Below are 21347 nucleotides of genomic sequence, written 5' to 3'. Positions count from 1 at the left end.
TAGTTTCTCCGTATCTGAGAAGGGAGTACTCAGGGGATTTCCTAACAGTTCAGTGGTTAGGACACCCCTCTCCCACTACCAAGGGGCTGAGTTCAATGCCTGTTATAGGAACTGAAATCCCAGAAAACCATGTGGAGTGACCAAAAAAAAAGAGAAAAGAGTATCACAGTATCTACCTCTGTGAATCATGGAGGGAGATAAAAACCTCACTTAGAAGTACCTGGCACTTCTCCTGCAAGGACTCAGATGTTAAGCCATAGGATTAGGATAAAGTATACCACACGCATTTGGAAGAGGACTTTCTCTGTTTTCCTCTTGGCCCTGCCATCTAGTCGATGTGTTACCTTTATCTAATTATTTACCTCTTAAGACTTCAGTTGCCTCTTCTGTAAAATGAGAGTAACGATAGAAGTTTCTTGAAATGCTGGCTCAGGGTTAAGTGAAATTGTGCACATCAAGATGATGCAAGGGCATCTAAGCTGTGGGTCCCCAGCTCCCGGGCCACAGACCCGTTAGGACCGGGGCTGCCCAGCAGCAGGTGAGCAGAGGGTGAAGTTTCATCTGTGTGTACAGCTGCTTCCCATGACTTGCCTTACTGCCTGAGCTCAGCCTTCTTTCAGATCAGCAGCATCAGATTCACATAGGCATGAATCCTAACCCTAAAGTCAAGGCCGAATATTCTGAGATTGCCACAAAATAAAGTGCACAATAAATGTAATGCGTTTGAATCACCCCCAAAACCCATCCACCCCTCCCCCAGTCCAAGGAAAAATTATCTTCCACAAAACCGGTCCCTGGTGCCCATAAGGCTGAGGACTGCTGAGCTAAGCCCATGGCACTTGGTGAGCATTCAGTAAATGTTGGCGATTATGATGAAAATGATGCTTCAGTCCCTAAGTCGTGTCTGACTCTTTCGACCCGATGGACTGTAGCCCCCCCAGGCTCCTCTATCCATGAAATTTCCCAGGCAAGAATACTGGAAGGGGTTGCCATTTTCTTCTCCATGGATCTTCCTGATCCAGGCAGTCTGCTGCGTTACAGACAGATTCTTTACCGGCTAAGCTGCCAGGGAAGCCCACAATGAGGACAATGATGTTTCAATTAAAGGCGGTCTGGCCAAAAGAGAGAAAATATACCGAGTCTGATATCTCTTCTCCTTCCCATTCACTCATGTCCAAGCCAGAAAGTTTATACTAACATGGTAAAGTATGTACATTTTGTTTATTTTATTGCTGTCCCACTATAAATTATTAATAAGCCTTTTTTATTAGGTTTTTGGCACAACCGACTAAGACAGTAATTGGAGAAGCTGTAAGTTATCAGAAAGACCTTTCTACTTGGTAATGTCTTTAAAAGCTGTAAGCTCATGTCTAATTTGAAAAGCCTAATCTTTAGGGCCAGGGGTCTAATTTGAGAAGCCTAATCTTTAGGGCAGAGAAGGCAATGGCACCCCACTCCAGTACTCTTGCCTAGAAAATCCCATGGATGGAGGAGCCTGGTAGGCTGCAGTCCATGGGGTCGCTGAGGGTCGGACACGACTGAGCAACTTCACTTTCCCTTTTCACTTTCATGCATTGGAGAAGGAAATGGCAACCCACTCCAGTGTTCTTGCCTGGAGAATCCCAGGGATGGGGGAGCCTGGTGGGCTGCCGTCTATGGGATCGCACAGTCTGACACCACTGAAGTGACTTAGCAGAATCTTTAGGGCCAAGGGGGTTAGTGTTGGGGCAAGGGTGAGCTGAGTCCTGGGGGGAGTCTGACTGTCTGAGCACCTTTGTTGCTTCTAGGTAGGGTGCAGGAAGAGGGTCAGGCCCTTCAGAGGGGCCAGAGGGCACTGCCGCCGCCTTCTGCGCTGTCTTCCCCCTTTCGTCAACGTGGTCTTTCTTCTCTTCTGGTAGCGGCAGAGAGGGGTCAAAAATATTTGAGTCTTTGGTGTGAAGACACAGTCCTGGGCAGTTGTCACTTACTGAATTCTGTAACTAGGAATGAAGCACTAGACTGCTAAAAATGACTTAGTTTCTTTCAGATTTAAAAAAAATCCTATTTGTGTCAAAATTGCTAGCTTCCTGGAACACTTTTCTTGGAAGTTAAATCTCCTCACATCACTCTTCCCTGTATCTCCCACTCAGCATCCTGCCTTCAGCCTTGAGCCCCCCCACCCCTTTTCAGCATCCTCTGTGCATCTTATTTGAAATGCTTCTCGAAGCCTCCTTTTCTGATTCCACTCTTCCCATCCAAGTTTTAAGCTTATCAGCTCACACCTGTGTTTTTCATAATAATGTACTTTTTTTTCTTCTAGATTATAAAAGTAATATATCCCTTTTAGGAATGTGTATCTGCATATGTGTGCGTTTAAGGAAATTTGGATCTGCTTTCTGTAAAGTTTCATATTGTGATTTCTTTGTTTTAATTCGAGACATCAGCATGTTCCTAAATCATTAAGTATTATGCAAAAAATTCTGGTGGATACATAACATTCCCTTATATGTTTAGAGCAAAGTTTATTTAACATGTTTATTTAACATAATTTATTTAAATACTGTTAGCCATTTAAATCTTTCCTTTTTCAATATTAAAAAGGATGCTTGCTTTCAGTTTCTGTTCACAGTATAGTGTAGTGAGTAAGAACAGGGAATTTGGAGTTTCAGACTATGGTCAGATTGTAGTTCTGCCATTTATTCCTGTTTCCTTCTTTGTAAAGTGGGGATTACAATAGTACTTGCAAATAGCATTGTGAAAGAAATGTACGTAATATACTTGTTTACTCAGAGCTTGGCACATTTTAAGTTCTGCTAAATAGTAACTGCTGTTATAATACTCACCTCATGAATGATCTGCAGTTGTTTTTTTTGCATAGTTCCTATAAGTTAGACTGTAGCGTCAAAGTGTACAAAAATTTTGATACTTTTAATAATATGTTGGCAAATTTACTTGTAGAAAGAGCCTACCAATGAAAGATGTGTACTTACACTACACATCTAATATCACCCTTCGGCATTGTTAGGTCCTATATTTTTTATTAGTATATGTCAGTGTAGCACATAAAAGTGTTAACTTATAATTTACATTTCTTTGGCAATAGAACTGAGTAGTTTTAATTGTTTAATTGGCTAATTATATTCGATTTTTGTAAATCATTTATTGAATCAGTGCCCATTTTTCTATTGCCTGGGCAACTTTTTTCTAAATCAGTGACTTTATCTAATTATTATTTATAACCAAAATTTATTGGGCATTTAGAACTTTCATATGAGGACACAAGGGTCAGAAAGGCTAAGTAGTCTGCCTAATTCTTAGAGCCTTGCATGAGACAGAGTAAATACTTACCCTCTTTGTTACTAAGCTTTGTATTTTACTGTACCTAGCATAGTATGGTGCATTGCATGTAGGAGGAGCGGAATAAATACTTGTTAACTTGTACTGACACTCGGGACCCTCACCTCTGCTCTTGGACGTGCACCGAGGTCACACTTTAATGCGTGCCTCTGTCACAACCACTGTGTCAGCCCAGATGAGTCAGCATCGCCTGGACTCTACATGAATTCCCCAGTATGTTTTTAATGATGCTTTTCTAAAACTCTGTAAAGTCAGTTTATTTCCCTCACTTCATTTCTAGGTAACAAACCTGAATTTGGCAAGCAGCGTCATAAACAGAAGCAGTGCTTCAACTCCCCCCACACTTCGGCCTGTCATCAGTCCCAGTGGCCCAACATGGTCGATACAGTCAGACCCCCAAGCTCCTGAGAGCCACTGCACCCCTCCTGGAAGCAGGTATGTAAGGGGCATGCAGCCAGCATGTGGGTCACACAGAGGCAGCCTGTCCTACGCAAGTCATTCCCACTTTGAGTTGCCTGCACAGACACCAGGAAAACGGATGCCTCTCTCCATGTGTCCTAACCCTCTGATGCTTCAATGCAGGGCCTCCTTTTACTTGTAAGACAGTTTTTGGCCAAATCAAATGAAAAGGAAATTTCTGATACAGTTTAGCAAGTTTACTTCCAGGCTGCAAGAGCAAGACTTTTTTCTGTGTTTTTTTTTGTGTTTTTTTTTTAATTGGAGGGTAATTGCTTTACAATGTTATGTTCGTTTGTGCCTGTACAACCACACACATGAATCAGCCATAAGTATACATATGTCCCTTCCCTCTTGAATCTCCCTCCCACCTCCCACCCCTCTAGGTTGTCACAGAGCACTGGGTTGAGTTCCCTGTGTTATACAGCAACTTCTCACTAGCTGTGTGTATTACATATGGTAATGTATGTTTCAGTGTTACTCTCAATTCACGCCACCCTCCCTCCCCCCTGCTGTGTGTGCAAGTCTGTTGTCTATGTCTGCATGTTTATTCCTGAGCTGCAAATATGTTCATCTGTACCATTTTCTTAAATTTCAAATATTCATTAATATATGATATTTGTTTTTCTCTGACTTGCTTCACTCTCTATAACAGGCTCTAGGTTTGTCCACCTCACTAGAATTGACTCAGATTCATTCCTTTTTATGGTTGAGTGATATTCCACTCGTATATGTACCGCAACTTCTTTATCCATTTATCTGTCAATGGAGATCTTGGTTATGTCCATGTCCTAGCTATTGTAAATAGTGGTGCAAAGAACTTCGGGGGGCATATGTGTCTTTTTGAATTATGGTTTTCGCAGGCTATATGGGCTTCCTAGGTGGTGCTAGTGGTAAAGAATCTACCTGCCAGTGTAGGAGACACAGGAGACATGGGTTTGATCCCTGGGTTGAGAAGATCCCTGGAGCAGAAAGTGGCAACCCACTTCCGTATTCTTGCCTGGAACTTCCATGGACAGAGGAGCCTGGTGGGATACAGTCCATGGGGTCATGAAGAGGTGGATGTGACTGAGCACACACACTCAGGGTATATGCCCAGTAGTGGGATTGCTGGGTCATACAGCAGTTTTTTAAGAAGTCTCTGTACTGTCCTCCATAGTGGCTGTATCAATTTTCATTCCCACCAACTGTGCACGAGGGTTCTCTTTTCTCCACATCCTCTCCAGCATTTTTTGTTTGTAGATTTTTTTGATGATGGTGGCCATTCTGACCAGTGTGAGGTGATACCTTCTAGTAGTTTCGATTTGCATTTCTCTAATAATGAGCAGTGTTGAACATTTTTTCATGTGGGTATTAGCCATCTGTATGTCTTCTTTGGAGAAATATCTGTTTAGGTCTTCTGTCCATTTCTTTTGATTGGGTTGTTTTTCTGATATTGAGCTGCATGAGCTACTTGTTTTTTTTGAAGACTAATCCTTTGTCAGTTGCTTCATTTGCAGTTAGTTTCTCCCATTCTGAAGGTTGTCTTTTCACCTTGTATTTGGTTTCCTTTGCAAAAGCTTTTAAGTTCAACTAGGTCCCATTTGTTTTTATTTCCATTACTCTTAGAGGTGGGTCATAGAGGATCTTGCTGTAATGTACGTAAAAGAGTCTTCTGCCTATGTGTTCATCTAAGTTTTACAGTTTCTGGTCTTACATTTAGGTCTTTAATCCATTTTGAGTTTATTTTTGTGTGTAGTGGTGGGAAATGTTCTATATTCATTCTTTTATACATAACTGTCCAGTTTTCCCAGCACCACTTATTGAAGAGACTGTCCTCTTTCCATTGCATATTCTTGCCTCCTTTGTCAAAGACAGGGTGCCCATAGGTGTGTGGGTTTATCGCTGGGCTTTCTATCATGTTCCATTGATCTGTATATCTGTTTTTGTGCCAGTACCATACTGCCTTGATGACTGTAACTTTGTAGTATAGTCTGAAGTCAGGAAGGTTGATATCTCTAGCTCCATTTTTCTTAAGATTGCTTTGGCTATTCGGGTTCTTAGAAATTATGAAATATTTTGTTCTAGTTCTGTGAAAAATGCTATTGGCAATTTGATAGGGATTGCATTGAATCTGTAGATTGCTTGGGTAGTAGTCATTTTCATAATTTTGATTCTTTGAATCCAAGAACATGCTATATCTCTTCATCTGTTTGTGTCGTCTTTGATTTCTTTCATGAGTATCTTATAGTTTTCTGTATACAGGTCCTTTATCTCTTTAGGTAGGTTTATTCCTGGGTATTTTATTCTTTTGGTTGCAGTGGTGAGTGGGATTGAGTCCTTAATTTCTCTTTCTGATTTTTTGTTGTTAGTGTATAGGAATACAGAGGATTTCTGTGTGTTGATTTTGTATCATGTGACTTTACTAAATTCATTGATTAGCTCTAGTAATATTCTGATAGAATCTTTACTATCTTTCTATGTATAGTATCATATTATCTGCAGGCAATGAGTGTTTTACTTCTTTTTTTCCGATCTGGATTCATTTTATTTCTTTTTCTTCAGTGATTGCCATGGCTAGGACTTCCAAAACTGTTGACTAATAGTAGTGAGAGCGGGCACCCGTGTCTTGTTCCTGATCTTGGAGGCTGTGCTTTCAGGTTTTTACCATCGAGGATACTGTTTGCTGTGGATTTGTCATATATGGCCTTTATTATGTTGAGGTAGGTTCCTTCTATGCCAGTTTTCTGAAGAGTTTTTATCATAAAAGAGTGTTGTTTTTGTCCAGAGCTTTTTATGCATCTGTTGAGATTATCATATTATTTTTATCTTTCAATTGGTTAATATGGTGATCACATTGATTGATTTACATATATTGAAGAATCTCTGCATCTTTGGGATAAACCCCACTTGATCATGGTGTATAATCCTTCTAATGTGTTGTTGGATTCTCTTTGCTATAATTTTGTAGGACTTTTGCATCTATGTTCATCAGTGATACTGGCCTATAATTTTCTTCTTTTGTGATGTCCCCTTGTCAGATTTTGGTATCAGGGTGATGGTGGCCCCATAGAATGAGTGTTCCTCACTGTGCAGTTTTTTGGAAGAGTTTGAGAAGGTTAGACATTAGCTGTTCTCTAAACATTTGATTGGCTTCCCAAGTGGTGCTTGTGGTAAAGAACCTGCGTGCCAGTGCAGGAAACATAAGAGATGCCGGTTCAATGCCTGGGTTGGGAAGATCCCCTGGAGAAGGGCATGGCAACCCACTCCAGTATTCTTGCCTGGAGAATCACCATTGACAGAGGAGCCTGGTGGGCTACAGTCCATAGGGTCGCAAAAAGTCAGACACAACTAAAGCAACTGAGCATGCAATCATTTGATAGAATTCACCTGTGAAGCCATCTGGCCCTGGACTTTTGTTTTTTGGGAGATTTTTGATCACAATTTTGATTTCAGTGCTTCTGATTGATCTGTTCATAATTTCTATTTTTTCCTGGTTCAGCCTTGGAAGGTTGAACTTTTCCAAAAATTTGTCCATTTCTTTTAGGTTGTCTGTTTTATTGGCATATCAGTTCAGTTCAGTCACTCAGTTGTGTCCAACTCTTTGTGACCCCATGGACTGCAGCATGCCAGGCTCCCCTGTCCATCACCAACTCCCAGAGCCTACTCAAACTCGTGTCCATAGTGTTGGTAATTGCCATCCAAACATCTTATCCTCTTCCTCTGTCATGCCCTTCTCTTCCCCTGTCATGCCCTTCTCTTCCCATCTTCAATCTTTCCCAGCATCAGGGTCTTTTCAGATGAGTCATTTCTTCACATCAGGTGGCCAAAGTATTAGAGTTTCAGCTTCACGATCAGTCTTTCCAATGAATATTCAGGACTGATTTCCTTTAGGATTAACTGGTTTGATCTCCTTGCAGTCTAAGGGACTCTCAACAGTCTTCTCCAACACCACAGTTCAAAAGCATCAGTTCTTTGGCGCTCAAGTTTCTTTATAGTCCATCTCTCACATCTATATATGACCACAGAAAAAACCATAGCTTTGACTAGACGGACCTTTGTTGGCAATGTAATGTCTCTGCTTTTTAATATGCTGTCTAGCTTTTCTTCCAAGGGGCAAGTGTCTTTTAATTTCATGGCTGCAATCACCATCTGCAGTGATTTTGGAGCCCTCCAAAATAAAGTCTGTCACTGTTTCCATTGTTTCCCCAACTATTTGCCATGAAGTGATGGGACTAGCAGGTCAGGTGGTGTGGTATTGCCATCTCTTTCAGAATTTTCCACAGTTTATTGTGATCCACACACTCAAAGGCTTTGGCATAGTCTATAAAGCAAGGGAACATTTCATGCAAAGATGGTCTCGATAAAGGACAGAAATGGTATGGACCTAACAGAAGCAGAAGATATTAAAAAGAGGTGGCAAGAATACACAGAGGAACTGTACAAAAAAGATCTTCACAACCCAGATAATCACGATGGTATGATCACTCATCTAGAGCCAAACATCCTGGAATGTGAAGTCAAGTGGGCCTTAGAAAGCACCACTGTGAACAAAGCTAGTGGAAGTGATGGAATCCCAGTTGAGCTATTTCAAATCCTGAAAGATGATGCTGTGAAAGTGCTGCACTCAATATGCCAGCAAATTTGGAAAACTCAGCAGCGGCCACAGGACTGGAAAAGGTCAGTTTTCATTCCAATCCCAAAGAAAGGCAATGCCAAAGAATGCTCAAACTACCACACAATTGCACTCATCTCACACTCTAGTAAAGTAATGCTCAAAATTCTCCAAGCCAGGCTTCAGCAATATGTGAACCGTGAACTTCCTGATGTTCAAGCTGGTTTTAGAAAAGGCAGAGGAACCAGAGATCAACTTGCCAACATCTGCTGGATCGTGGAAAAAGCAAGAGAGTTCCAGAAAAACATCTACTTCTGCTTATTTAACTTATATGCAGAGTATATCATGAGAAACGCTGGGGTGGAAGAAGCGCAAGCTGGAATTAAGATTGCCGGGAGAAATATCAGTAACCTCAGATATGCAGATGACACCACCCTTATGGCAGAAAGTGAAGAGGAACTAAAAAGCCTCTTGATGAAAGTGAAAGAGGAGAGTGAAAAAGTTGGCTTAAAGCTTCACATTCAGAAAACTAAGATCATGGCATCTGGTCCCATCACTTCATGGGAAATAGATGGGGAAAGAGTGGAAACAGTATCAGACTTTATTTTTGGGGGCTCCAAAATCACTGCAGATGGTGATTGCAGCCATGAAATTAAAAGATGCTTACTCCTTGGAAGGAAAGTTATGACCCACCTAGATAGCATATTGAAAAGCAGAGACATTACTTTGCCAACAAAGATCTGTCTAGTCAAGGCTATTGTTTTTCCAGTAGTCACGTATGGATGTGAGAGTTGGACTGTGAAGAAAGCTGAGCACCGAAGAATTGATGCTTTTGAAGTGTGGTGTTGGAGAAGACTCTTGAGAGTCCCTTGGACTGCAAGGAGATCCAACCAGTCCATTCTAAAGGAGATCAGCCCTGGGTGTTCATTGGAAGGACTCATGCTAAAGCTGAAACTCCAATACTTTGGCCACCTCTTGCAAAGAGTTGACTCATTGGAAAAGACTCTGATGCTGGGAGGGATTGAGGGCAGGAGGAGAAGGGGATGACAGAGCATGAGATGGCTGGATGGCATCACCGACTCGATGGACATTAGTTTGAGTGAACTCCAGGAGTTGGTGATGGACAGGGAGGCATGGCGTGCTGCAATTCATGGGGTTGCAAAGAGTCGGACATGACTGAGCGACTGAACTGACTGAACTGAACTGATGGTACTGGATCCCAAGATCTTAGTTTTCTGAATGTTGAGTTTTAAGCCAGCTTTTTCACTCTTCTGTTTCACTTTCATCAAGAGGCTCTTTAGTTCTTCACTTTCTGCCATAAGGGTGGTGTCATCTGCCTATCTGAGGTTACTGGTATTTCTCCCGGTGATCTTGATCCCAGCTCTTTCTTCATCCAACCTGCTGCTTGTAGAATTCTCTTCTGATCCTTTGTCTTTCTACATTGCCTGTTGTCACTTCTTTTATCACTTCTAATTTTGTTGATTTGAATCTTCTCCCTTTTTTTCTTAATGAGTCTGGCTAATGTTTTGCCAATTTTGTTTATTTTCTCAAGGAACTGGCTTTTAGTTTTATTGATCTTTGCTGTTGTTTCCTTCATTCTTTTTCATTCATTTCTGCTCTGATGTTTATGATTTCTTTCCTTCTAGCAACTATGGGGTTTGTTTGTTTGGTTTGTTTTTTTTGGGGGGGGGTTGTCTTTTTCCAGTTGCTTTAGATGTGAGGTTAGGTTGTCTGTTAGATGTCTTTCTTGTTTCTTGAGGTAAGATTGTATTGCTATAAACTTCCCTCTTAGAACTGCTTTTGTTGCATCCCATAGGTTTTCAGTCATCATGTCTCCGTTGTCATGTGTTTCTAGGTCTTGTTTGATTTCTCTAATAACCAATTAGTTATTTAGAAGTGTTTCAACCTTCGTGTATTTGTGTTTTTCACAGTTTTTTTTTTCCTGTAATTTATGTCTAGTTTCAAGGTGTTGTGGTCAGAAAAGATGCTTGATACAATTTCCGTTTTCTTAAATTTACGGAGGCTTGATTTGTGACACAATATATCATCTATTCTGGAGAATGTTTGCTCCTTGTGCACGTGGGTGGAATGTCCTGAAGACGTCACTTAGGTACATTGGTCTAATGAGGAGCTCCTTTGTTGGGTGCATAAGTATTTACAGTTGTTATGTTTCCTTGATCCCTTGATCATTATGTAATGTCCTTCCTTATCTCTTGTAATATTCTTTATTTTGAAATCTGTTTTGTCTGATATGAGAATTGCTACTCTGGCTTTTTAAAATCTCCGTTTGCATGGAATATCTTTTTCTATCCTCTCATTTTCAGTCTGTATGAGTCCTAGGTCTGAGGTGGGTCTCTTGTAGACAGCATGTATATGGATCTTGTTTTTGTATCCATTCAGCTACTCCATGTCTTTTGGTTGGAGTGTTTGATTCATTTATATTTAAAGTAACTACTGATATATATGTTCCTATTGGTATTTCCTTAATTGTTTTGGGTTTGTTTTTGTAAGCCTTTTCCTTCTCTTGTGTTTCCTGCCTATAGAATTTCTATTAACATTTGTTGTAAAGCTTTTTTGGTGGTGCTAAATTCTCTTAACTTTTGCTTGTCTATAAATCTTATGATTTCTCCATCAATTTTGAATGAGATCCATGCTGAGTAATCTTAGTGTAGCTTTTTCAGTTTCATTACTTTGAATATATATTGTCATTCCTTTCTGGCCTACAGAGTTTCTACTGAAAGATCAGCTGTTCTTGATCAACTGATAAATCTTTTCTACTGAATGATCCCATAAGATCAACTTACGGGATTTCTCTTATATATTACTTGTTGGCTTTCCCTTGCTGCTTTTAATATTTTTTCTTTTTGTTTAATTTGTGTTAGTTTGATAAATATGTGTCTTGGCATGTTTCTTCTTGGGTTTATCCTGTATGGGACTCTCTGTATTTCTTGGACTTCATTATTTCCTTTCCCATGTTAGGGAAGTTTTCAGATATAATCTCTTCAAAAATGTTGTCAAACCCTTTCTTTTTCTGTTCTTCTCCCTATAATTCAAATGTTGGTGTGTTTAATATTGTCCCAGGAGTCTCTAAGACTATAAATTCTTTTCATTCTTTTTTTCTATATTCTCTTAAGCAATGATTCCTACCATTATACCTTCCAGCTCACTTATCTGTTCTCCCTCAACTATTCTGCTATCGATTCCTTCTAGAGTATTTTTAATTTTAGTAATTGTGTTATTACTGTTTACTTATTTTCTATGTCTTCTAGTTCCTTGTGAAATGTGTTAAATGATTCTTGCATTTTCTCTATTCTATTTTCAAGATTTTGGATCATCTTTGAAAAGTGAAAGTGAAAGCAGCTCAGTTGTGTCCACTCTTTGCGACCCCATAGACTGTACAGTCTTTCTTCAGACCAGAATACTGGAGTGGGAAGCCTTTTCCTTTTCCAGGGGATATTCCCAACCCAGGGATTGAACCCAGGTCTCCCACATTGCAGGCGGATTCTTTACCTGCTGAGCCACCAGGAAGCCCAAGGATACTGGAGTGGGTAGCCTATCTCTTCTCTAGCAGATTTTCCTCCCAGGAATCAAATCGAGGTCTCCTGATTTGCAGGCAGATTCTTTACCAACTGAGCTATCAGGAAAGCCCAGGATCATCTTTACTGTCATTATTCTGAATTCTTTTTCAAGTAGTTTGCCTATATCCTCTTTGTTTATTTGGTCTTGTTCCTTCATCTGCACAATATTTCTCTGTCTTTTCATTTTGTGCAAAATACTGTGTTTGAGGTCTGCCTTTCCCTAGGCTATGGGGTCATAGTTTCTCTTGCTTTTTGTGTCATGGATGAGGTTGGTCCAGTGCCCTGTGTAGGCTTCATGTTTGAAGGCACTTGGGCCTGCATTCTGGTGGGAGGAAGTGAGTTTTTTCCCTCTTGATGGGCAGGGCCATGTGAGGTGGTATATTTTGGGGTATCTGTGGGAGGCCTGTCTGCTGATGATTGGGTTGTATTTTTGTTTTGCTTGTTGTTGGGTAAGGTATCCTGTGCTAGGTGCTGCAGGCGATCAGGTGGTGCTGAATCTTGATACAGGTGGAGGCCTCCGTGGGAGTTCTCACTGATTAATACTCCCCGGGGTCAAGAGTTCTCTAGTGTCCTGTACTCAACACTCCCACTCCAGAGGCTCAGGCCTTACTTCCGGTCAGGCAACCGAGATCTCACAAGCTGTTTGTTATGGCAATGCTGCTGCTGCTGCTGCTAAGTCGCTTCAGTCGTGTCTGACTCTGTGTGACCCCATAGACGGCAGCCAGGCTCCTCTGTCCCTGGGATTCCCCAGGCAAGAATTCTGTAATAAAAGGGATTAAAACAAACAATAAACAAACAAAAACCCAAGAGACTAAAAATGAGCCCCAGACAAATGGTAAAAGCAAAATTAGACAAATAAAAACAAAAACAAGGGAACATTCACACACACAGCACATTCTGCACACTCGGAACCAAAGCACACCAAAGAAAACAAAGTTCAAGGGAGTGACCTGGCGAACAGAGGAAACCCAAAGTGATACCAACCAGTTAAAAACAAAACCAACTAAAACACAAAGCAGAAAACAAGACCGAAGCAGAGTGTCAACTGAGGAATAAAGCAAAGAAAACAAAAGAAACAAACATGGTGAAGAAAAAAAAAAATAGAAAAGCAAAGTGAAGTCAAATACGTAAAGATACATGCATATTAAAGTAAAACTTCAACAAGAAAAACAGCAGCAATAACAAAACACAAAAAGCTAAAATAGAAGTAGAAATATATAAAAGAAATTAAAAGTGTGTTCAAAAAGAGATAATAATAATAACCACAGCAACAGAAAAAAAAGAATATTCAGAACCAACTATAGAAGGAATACAAATGTGAGAATAATAATAAATGTTTTTCTCAGGTCTCAGCTATCAGCAGGGGTCTCACCCCTGAGCCCACCTCACCGCTGTGAGCCACACCCCACCTTCGCCTTCTTAGGAGGCCCTTCAGTACTCAGGCGGACTGGTCTCTGGACCTGCTGTGGGGACAGTTCAGATTCTAATCTGGCCCTGTTCCTACATGTGCTTGCCTCCAATGTCCAGAGCTGCCAGAGCTAGAGAATTTTCTTTTGTAGGAGTACTCATTATCCTTTTATATATTCCATAGGCAGAGAGTCTACCTAGTTGTTCTTGTGGGTTTAATTTACAGCTTATACAGCCTTTAGAAAGTTTTTTGATCCTCTTCCTTAGTCACTCCATCCGTGGAGCTTAATTGTGGTTTTATCCCCACCTCTGCATGTGGGTCATCCACAAGAGTTTGCTTCTGAGGCTTCCCTGGAGGCCTTGAGTCTGCCCCAGTGAGGACTAGGCCTGGAGGTGTAACAGCTGCTTGGATGGCATGGACCCCGGCAGGACCAGGTGCACAGGGAAGCCAGTGCCCATGGGTACAGGAGATACGGTGCTGTTGGGATTGTTGTCTAGCCTCTAGCAGCTCTGCCCTAGTGAGGGTCGAGCATGGAGGTAGTGCAGCTGCTTGGATTGCGGGGACCCCAGTGGCATATACTGTTTAATCCTTGCTCATAGTCAACGTGTTCATGTATTGACTTTTGATATTTCTCCTTGTCTCCTAATTCTTTTTTATACCTTGTATTATGCTGTGTTTCAGTAACTTTGGACTCTTTTTTTTCTTTTGAAGCATATATTTGTTTTATGTATTTTTATGTAGGTTGTCTAATTAAACTCATACTCTCTGGACAATGTTCATTTGGAAAGTGGGAAGGAAATTCCCTCTATGTAGTTGAGCAAAATGGGGGAGGATAAAATGCAAATAAATTCTGGCCATAAAGTCAGCAACTTCTACTTTAAAAAAGAAACCACTCTTTTGAAATCTAGTCTCTCTCTGTATTTTAAGTCTCCCTGTGTTAAAAAAAAAAAAAAAAGGAAGAAACAGATTCCCAGTACATCTTGGCTCTAATGGCTATTAAATCTGGGTTTAATTGTATCTGACCCTGAGTCAGATGAACTAGAGAGTAATGTGACTGTTACAATGAAGTATTCCAACCAGCTGAGGGATATTGTTCCCTCCAAGTAAAGAGGCTCTACCGAGCAAGTGTCCCACCAAGTCCCCACCCCCAGGCCTCTGTCAGCCAGCCACCTCTCTGGATGCTCCCCTGCCCTGAGGAAGGGTGACCGAAGGCTCAGGCATGGAGGAAATAGCTAATTGTTGTCCAGGTATCTGTTGCCATTAGAATGATGACTTAAGGAACTAATTTGGGAAGCAGAGCCTCTGCCCAGGAAGCAAGATAAACATGAGCACATTACATCATGCTCGGGTACAGTGTCTTTCATACCAGTGATCACTGTGGTCAAGGGTGAAAAGAACCATCTCGGTTCAGAATTAGGAAGTGTTGAAGACCACGAGGCAGGACTTTTGAAGATAGGCCATCCTCCCACATGCTTCTCTTCACAGGAGAAGTCTGTCCTTTGGTGATTTACAGTTACAGAGTAACCACATTCCTAAAACATAAGTCGTAAAAAAAGAAATTCTGTTTATGCCACAGAGCTTTATTTTCCATATAAAATATTTCCAAATATTCCATTTTCATTTTACAATCCGAACCTTGTTTCTACGGAAAACATTTTCTCCGCAGTCTTGGATATATTGTTTTTATCCAAGACTGCAGTTCTTTTCCATGTGATAAACAATGTCAAGACTGTACATTTTGGACAGACACAGCATGCGGGATCAGATCCTCAACCAGGGATTGGGAATTCCACGCCCCTTGCAGTGGGAGCAGGGATTCTTAACCACTGGACTGCCAACGGAAGTCCTGAGTTTCCGTACTTTTTATAGTTTGTATTTGGAGTGAAAATCATGGCTGGATTTAGAGCCTTCTCTTGGTGACACCTGTTAACGCTGAGACACAAAACAACGGAGGGATCTGTCCAGGTCAGAGGCAGGACCTGGGGCCAGTGCTGTGAATGGCCTGCTCCCAGCTAGGCTCTGCTCATGGGCTGTGGTAGGAATGGCACACGATACAATCACCATCCCAGCCACTGGCCCCAGAAAGTAACCCCTGCAAAGTTCCCTGGCCTTTCCCTTGAGGGTTAGTTGTACCATAACATCCCTCCCTTCACCTCTTCTTCAAGTTCAAGGTCAGTTTCTAGGCCCCATTCTAGTCCAGGGTAGCCCTAGAAAATCTTCCCCTACCCCCAGACAACCTCTGGTTGCCAGGATAGCCTGGAAGCTCAGCTTGTGAGATCTAATTCCATGGGGAATTCCCGGAGATTCCCCACCCACAGGCAGCCCTAAGTGAATTCTCAAGTGGTCCTTCCAGAACTGGCGATGACATGGGCCCCAGCCAGACCTCCCTCAAACATTCTGCTCTGTTCCAGGCCTCAGTTTCTTTATTTACCTGTAAGTCACTGTTTTGTGAGTATTTATTTAGTCTCTTGTTGTTCCTTCCTTAGTAGTAAGGGTGACTAAGTTTAATGAATAAGGGCTTAGTAGCTTAGAGTTGTGAGTTTTATTACTGGTTTTGACACTAAGTGACCCTAAACTATTCATTTAATCTTTTTACTGGATAAGCATACTTACGCATAAACTGGCCTGTTCTGAGAGCTTTTAGGTTGTCCTTAAAGCACTTTGATCTCTCTGGAAGTGGGTGCTAAGTAAATAAGAGGTACTCTTACGTGTTCATCCACAAAAGCATCGGTGGATTCCAGTGCTGATAAACTCTCATAATTCACTCGACCAGGGGCTGCCCTGTAAACAGTGAAAAGACGTAAAGAGAATCCACTGCTGGCTGTACTTTTCATCTGCATATTGGAGGATTCAGTGACTTGGTAGCCACAGGAATGAAAACTAGTGACTCACAAGAGCTCTGCAAATAGTGTTATTTTTCATTTCCCTGTGGTGTTGCTATTGTTCTCAATTTTATGGATCATACAAGTTTTCACCAGACAACCTTGTTCTTCCCCCGCTGTTTTGAAACCATCCCAAGTGTAGCCCAGGGCTGTCGTCTCCCATTGGGTCACTGTGAGCTCAGCCCAGCTCCTCAAATCCCTCGGTTCCTCTGGTCTGTCTGGAGTCCCTGTTGGAGCTTTGTTGTGGGAGAGGAAGGCAGAGAGCCCACGCCTTGCCCAGACAGTCTGAGGCCTGGCCGTGGAGCTTGCAGTTCCCTAGACACTCGGAGTTGGACTTGGCCAGCCATTCCTCTGTTGTTACTTTTCAGAGGTAATAAGTGAGATTAATTGCAGGCCAATCTCCAGAAGAGAAGGTAGTCAGGGCCAAATGCAGTCACATGTTTAGAAACCTGAGGTGTGCCTCTGAACAAGGCCGATTGAGAATGATACAATCCACAGTGCAGGTACCAAGTGTTTGCGACCTCTTTTTTTCTTAAAGGGGTTGTATTTGACTTTTATAATACCGATGATGTTGTTGTTATTTAGTAGCTCAGTCATGTCTGAATCTTTTATGACCTCATGGACTGCAGCCTACCAGGCTCTTCTGTCCGTGGGGTTCTCCAGGCAAGAATTACTGGAGTGGGTTGCCATTCCCTTCTCCAGAGGATCCTTCTGACCCAAGGATCGAACCTGCGTCTCCTGTTGCAGGCAGATTCCTTACCACTGAACCACCTGGGAAACCCATAGATGCTGATACTTGGCTATTAAGCTTTTCTTTAGCCAATGAAATGGCTAGGGTTTTTCAAGCTACCTTTAAATTATCCATTTTTCTGGGCACTCGGGGAGTTATTCAGAGCTGAGAACTGATGTTGAGAGGCACCTCCTCATTACTGCCAGCCTTGCACGGAACTAGACCACGTCAGGGAGGAGCACTTTCTAGGTGAGGAGTGCATCTTTCTTTGGGAGACCTGGAAGGGTTACTGTAAAGTTTTGGCTGCTGCTTGGAATGATTTGGGAAGAACAGGGCCTCAGACAGCTTGGCAGGAGCCTGAAGCTCTGTTTTTTTCCAGTCCAGCCCTTCCTTGTGGATCAAGCTGTCAGGGAATCCCACGAATGTCTGGCTTCTGCCCCTTTGTATGTTTTTCCAGCATTTGTCACTGAATTATTTTTATCCATCTCTGGCTTTTTCACACACACAACCTGGGGATTTGTCTGTTCCTCGATGTTAAAGGTGCGGGGGAGGTTGAAGGCACAGCCCTGAGTCTGTTCTTCCTTTTTGTGACATCTTGGACCTAGGCTCCTTCGCCGGGTGGCTTCCACTCTGGAAAACAACTTGTATTTTAGAACTTTAAATTCAGTCCTGGGGAATGGGGTACAATGAAGCCACAAATCTTGGAAATTTGGGTGCTATTTCATATTACCTTGTTCTTTTGCCCACTTACTTTTTAATAATAAATTATAGTCTGGTCCCTTTCTTTTACCTAATTTTTGGGGACCAATTTCCAGAGGTTTTGATACGAGTTCGGCTAATACTTTTCTCCCTTCTTTTAGATTATTTTTTTTATGAATGTTGGTAGAGACTCAGGACTCTGACTTCCCACCTTTTCATTTTTATTCAGTCTTCAGAAATACTGAGTTTATTTTCTTTAAAAATGAGCCCTCTATTCATTTTCTGTGTATTAGGCATTGTGTTAGGACACACAAACCTGGGGATTTGTCTGTTCCTCGATGTTAAAGGTATGGGGGAGGTTGAAGGCACAGCCCTGAGTCTGTTCCTCCTTTATGTGACATAATGGACCTAGGCTGCTTGGCCAGGTGGCTTCCACTCTGGAAAACAACTGTATTTTAGAACTTTACAATTTAGAGTTCTAAAACTGTATTTTAGATCTGTAAAGCTGCTGTGGAGTCCTGACAAGTAAGACCGAATTGTCCTGTCTCCTGGAGTTCACTGGCCAGGAGCTGTCTTCTGCTTTCAGCCCGGCACACACCACTTTGTTGTTGTTGTTATTGTTATTTAGTCTCCAAGTTGCTCTCGGTTCTTTTGTGAGCCCATGGACTGTAGCCTGCCAGGCTCCTCTTCCCAGGCAAGAATCCTGGAGTGGGTTGCCATTCCCTTTCCAGGGGATCTTCCTGACCCAGGGATTGAACCCGGATCTCCTGCATTGCAGCTGGATTTTTTACCACTGAGCCACCAGGGAAGCTCTGCAGGGCACTGGGTAGGGTCTAAAAGACTTCCAAGACCTGTTGTTGGATCACTGAATACCATCTGGCAGCAAGAGGGAACCACATACATGTGGAGCAGGAAGCAGCATCGGGCAGCATATAACAAAGATTTAAATTTGTGACACAAGCAAGTAGAAGAAAGGGAATGCCGAAGAGGATGTAAGGATTGACCCTGTCACACGCTAGAATGTGGCTGAACCTTGAGGACATTGTGCTGCATGAAATGAGCCGGTCACAAAAAGACAAACACTGGAGGATTCCACTCCGATGAAGTATCTAAAGTTGTCTAAACCGTAGAAACAGGAAGTAGAAAGGTGATTGCCAAGGGCTGGGGGAACAGAAGATGGGGAATTAGTGGTTAATGACTATGAAGTTTCAGTTTTGCAAGATGAAAACGTTAGATCTTTTGCATAGCAGTGTGACCATACTTAACACTACTGTACTCATAAAAATGGTTAAGACAGCAAATTTAAAGTCATACATTTCTTTAAACCATGATAAAGAGACTAGGAGGAGGAAGATATTAGGTTTTAAAACAGAGTTCCATAGTTAGGCAAAAAAATTTATCAGAATGGTAAGGCTTTGCCTCCATTCTCTCCCTTTAGGGAAAATTATTCTGGAACCAGTCCTTTAAATTATTCTATTGATATATTCTTTAAAAGCAGGTTAACTTTATAGGAAAGGGGGCCTTCAACCTCTGTTAGCAAGATGGCATGGTGTAGTGAAAAGAGGAGGGACTTTAGGATTTGCCTTACTGAGTATGTGACGCCGGGCAAGTTAACCTGGCTTCTCTGAGCCACAGTTTCCCCGTCTGCTTAAAAACACAGATGATAATACCTAGCTCATTAAGTTGTTTCAAGATTTAGTTGAGTTGTGCATGTCAAAGTAGCCAGTGTAGCGCTTGGTTTGGGTGGAGGTTCTTGATACCATTTAGTTCCCTTCCTGTGGGGGGAAAAAAAAAAAGGAGAAACTTAAAAATTGGACTTGCCTGGGATCTGGGATTCCTCCACTCCTTGTTTTAGTATCTAGTTTAAAGGAAACTGGCCGTGAGCCACAGGCAGTGCCCCGTGGAGCGGTGTTGCAGAGATGCGGCCGTTGCAGCTGAGGAGTGGAGGGTATCAGAGTGGGGCCAACAGGGGAGACTCTTTCTTTCCTTTGACCCCTCTGTTGAAGGGTGACTTCTTTCTACTCAACAGGCCCTTCCTCTCTGCTATCTTCTCCCCAATGTTGAAATTTCCATTGCGGCTCAGTGTTCCAGCCAGTAAACACTCATATTTTCCATCCATCCTGGGGGTCGAGCTTTGGGAGAGCTTTTCTCTGGAGGAGTTTGGAGCTTATAATTTTGTACTTTATCCTGTTATATAAACAACACTCTGTAGCCAAAGAGCACAATCACAAAAAGAAACCACTTTGGGGGTGGTGGTGGGGGGGGGCGGAGTGCGGCCTAAAAGCCAGAAGGAAACTCACTTGTTCGGAGTGCTGCCGAAGTGATCGTTCTCTCCTTGTCCTCCCTCCCTTCCCAGAAAATGAAGTTCACCTGACCACCTTCCTCCTGAGCTTTAGCTTTTGCCACTCCTCCGCCTCGAGTCTCGCACGCCTCTGGCACACACGTGATCAAGGCGCGGAGTCCTCTCTGCTGCTTTTCTCGCTCAGCCAGACACGCAGCCTCTCAGGCGTTAGCTCCGTGGTGGTTCGGGCCCCGGGACGGTCTCCAGTTTCCCCCGCACCCAGAGAGCCGAGCGCCATAGGCGTCCGTGCCAAGGCCAGCACGGCTGGACTTCTGCCTCTTTGAAGGAATGTTGGTAACAACTTTGAAAGTGTGTCAAAGCTCGCTGGCTGGACCTCATACCGGGGCCCAGGCAGAGGAAGTTTGGGAATGTTTGGGCCCAGACTCGGGCTTGAAAGACGGGGGATCTTTTCTTATCTACACATCAAAATAAAACGCAGCTCACTCTGTGATTTGCCAGGGTCGCATGCTTCCAATTTAGGTTGCTTCCCCCCACCCAGCATCTAAGGTAAACCACCTTACCCACAGTTCCTCAGGATTAGCACGCACACCTGCACACTCAGACACATACAGAGCCACTGTTAGAGGCAAGACCCTTTCCTTTCTAGCCACTCGCTTTGTAATTTGATATCCATCCACAATTGATGATTATTTTGGTTTTAAGGGGACAGAATGACAAAAGTCCATGCACAAGCAGAATGAGACTCCTTTTCTAGAATTCGAAAGTTTTATCAAAGCTACTTAATTCATGTTTCAGTTTAATTCTCACGCAGTATTTCTATCATCTTTCCCATGGAACTGGTTACCAGCCCTGACAGAGCTGAAAAGATGGACAGTGGTGAAGAAACACTGTCTCTTTCTTTCTGACTGCTGCAGAGAAACATTGATGATCCGTGTTACAGCTTACTTAAGGTTGACTCAACACATTTAGGACGACCAGCTGCCTTCCCTGGAACCTTTAGCTAATAAAGACCTCACCCTACCCTCCTGCCCGTCTTACTGCTAAAAAACTCTCAGCGTGTTACTGACCAAATACAAAGAAGATGTCAGTTCTTTAAGTTCTAGGGTTTGAAAGGCTAAAAGGAAAAAATCCTCGATTCTATATTTTAATAACACGATAGACTTGTAGTATCAAATTCCAGGAACGGGGGAGCCTGGTGGGCTGCCATCTATGGGGTCACACAGAGTCAGCCACGACTGAAGCGACTCAGCAGCAGCAGCCGCAGTAAAGAGTCTCTCATCCCTGCAGCCATTTTGCAGAGCAAAAGTTTGGTGTAAGTTCTGGTTTGGGTGTAAGTTCTTGGTACCGGTTCTTTCTCCAGAA

At 42.5% G+C, this 21347-nt stretch overlaps 1 protein-coding gene across 9 annotated transcripts in view; it reads left to right on the top strand.

Moving 5' to 3' along the window:
- The window catches only part of TTLL5 (tubulin tyrosine ligase like 5), a 313608-nt gene that overhangs the window by 149675 nt on the left and 142586 nt on the right, over window positions 1–21347 (top strand). For all 9 annotated transcript variants that reach the window (XM_018053946.1, XM_018053944.1, XM_018053943.1 and 6 more), the window contains one exon: window positions 3617–3771. In XM_018053946.1, the coding sequence (XP_017909435.1) occupies window positions 3617–3771 (155 nt within the window). The remainder of the gene's footprint in view (window positions 1–3616; window positions 3772–21347) is intronic.

This window comes from Capra hircus, chromosome 10, assembly GCF_001704415.2.
Source record: "Capra hircus breed San Clemente chromosome 10, ASM170441v1, whole genome shotgun sequence".
Taxonomy (NCBI): domain Eukaryota; kingdom Metazoa; phylum Chordata; class Mammalia; order Artiodactyla; family Bovidae; genus Capra; species Capra hircus.
The sequence above is the reverse complement of the archived record's forward strand: the minus strand, read 5'-3'. Positions and strand labels throughout refer to the sequence as shown.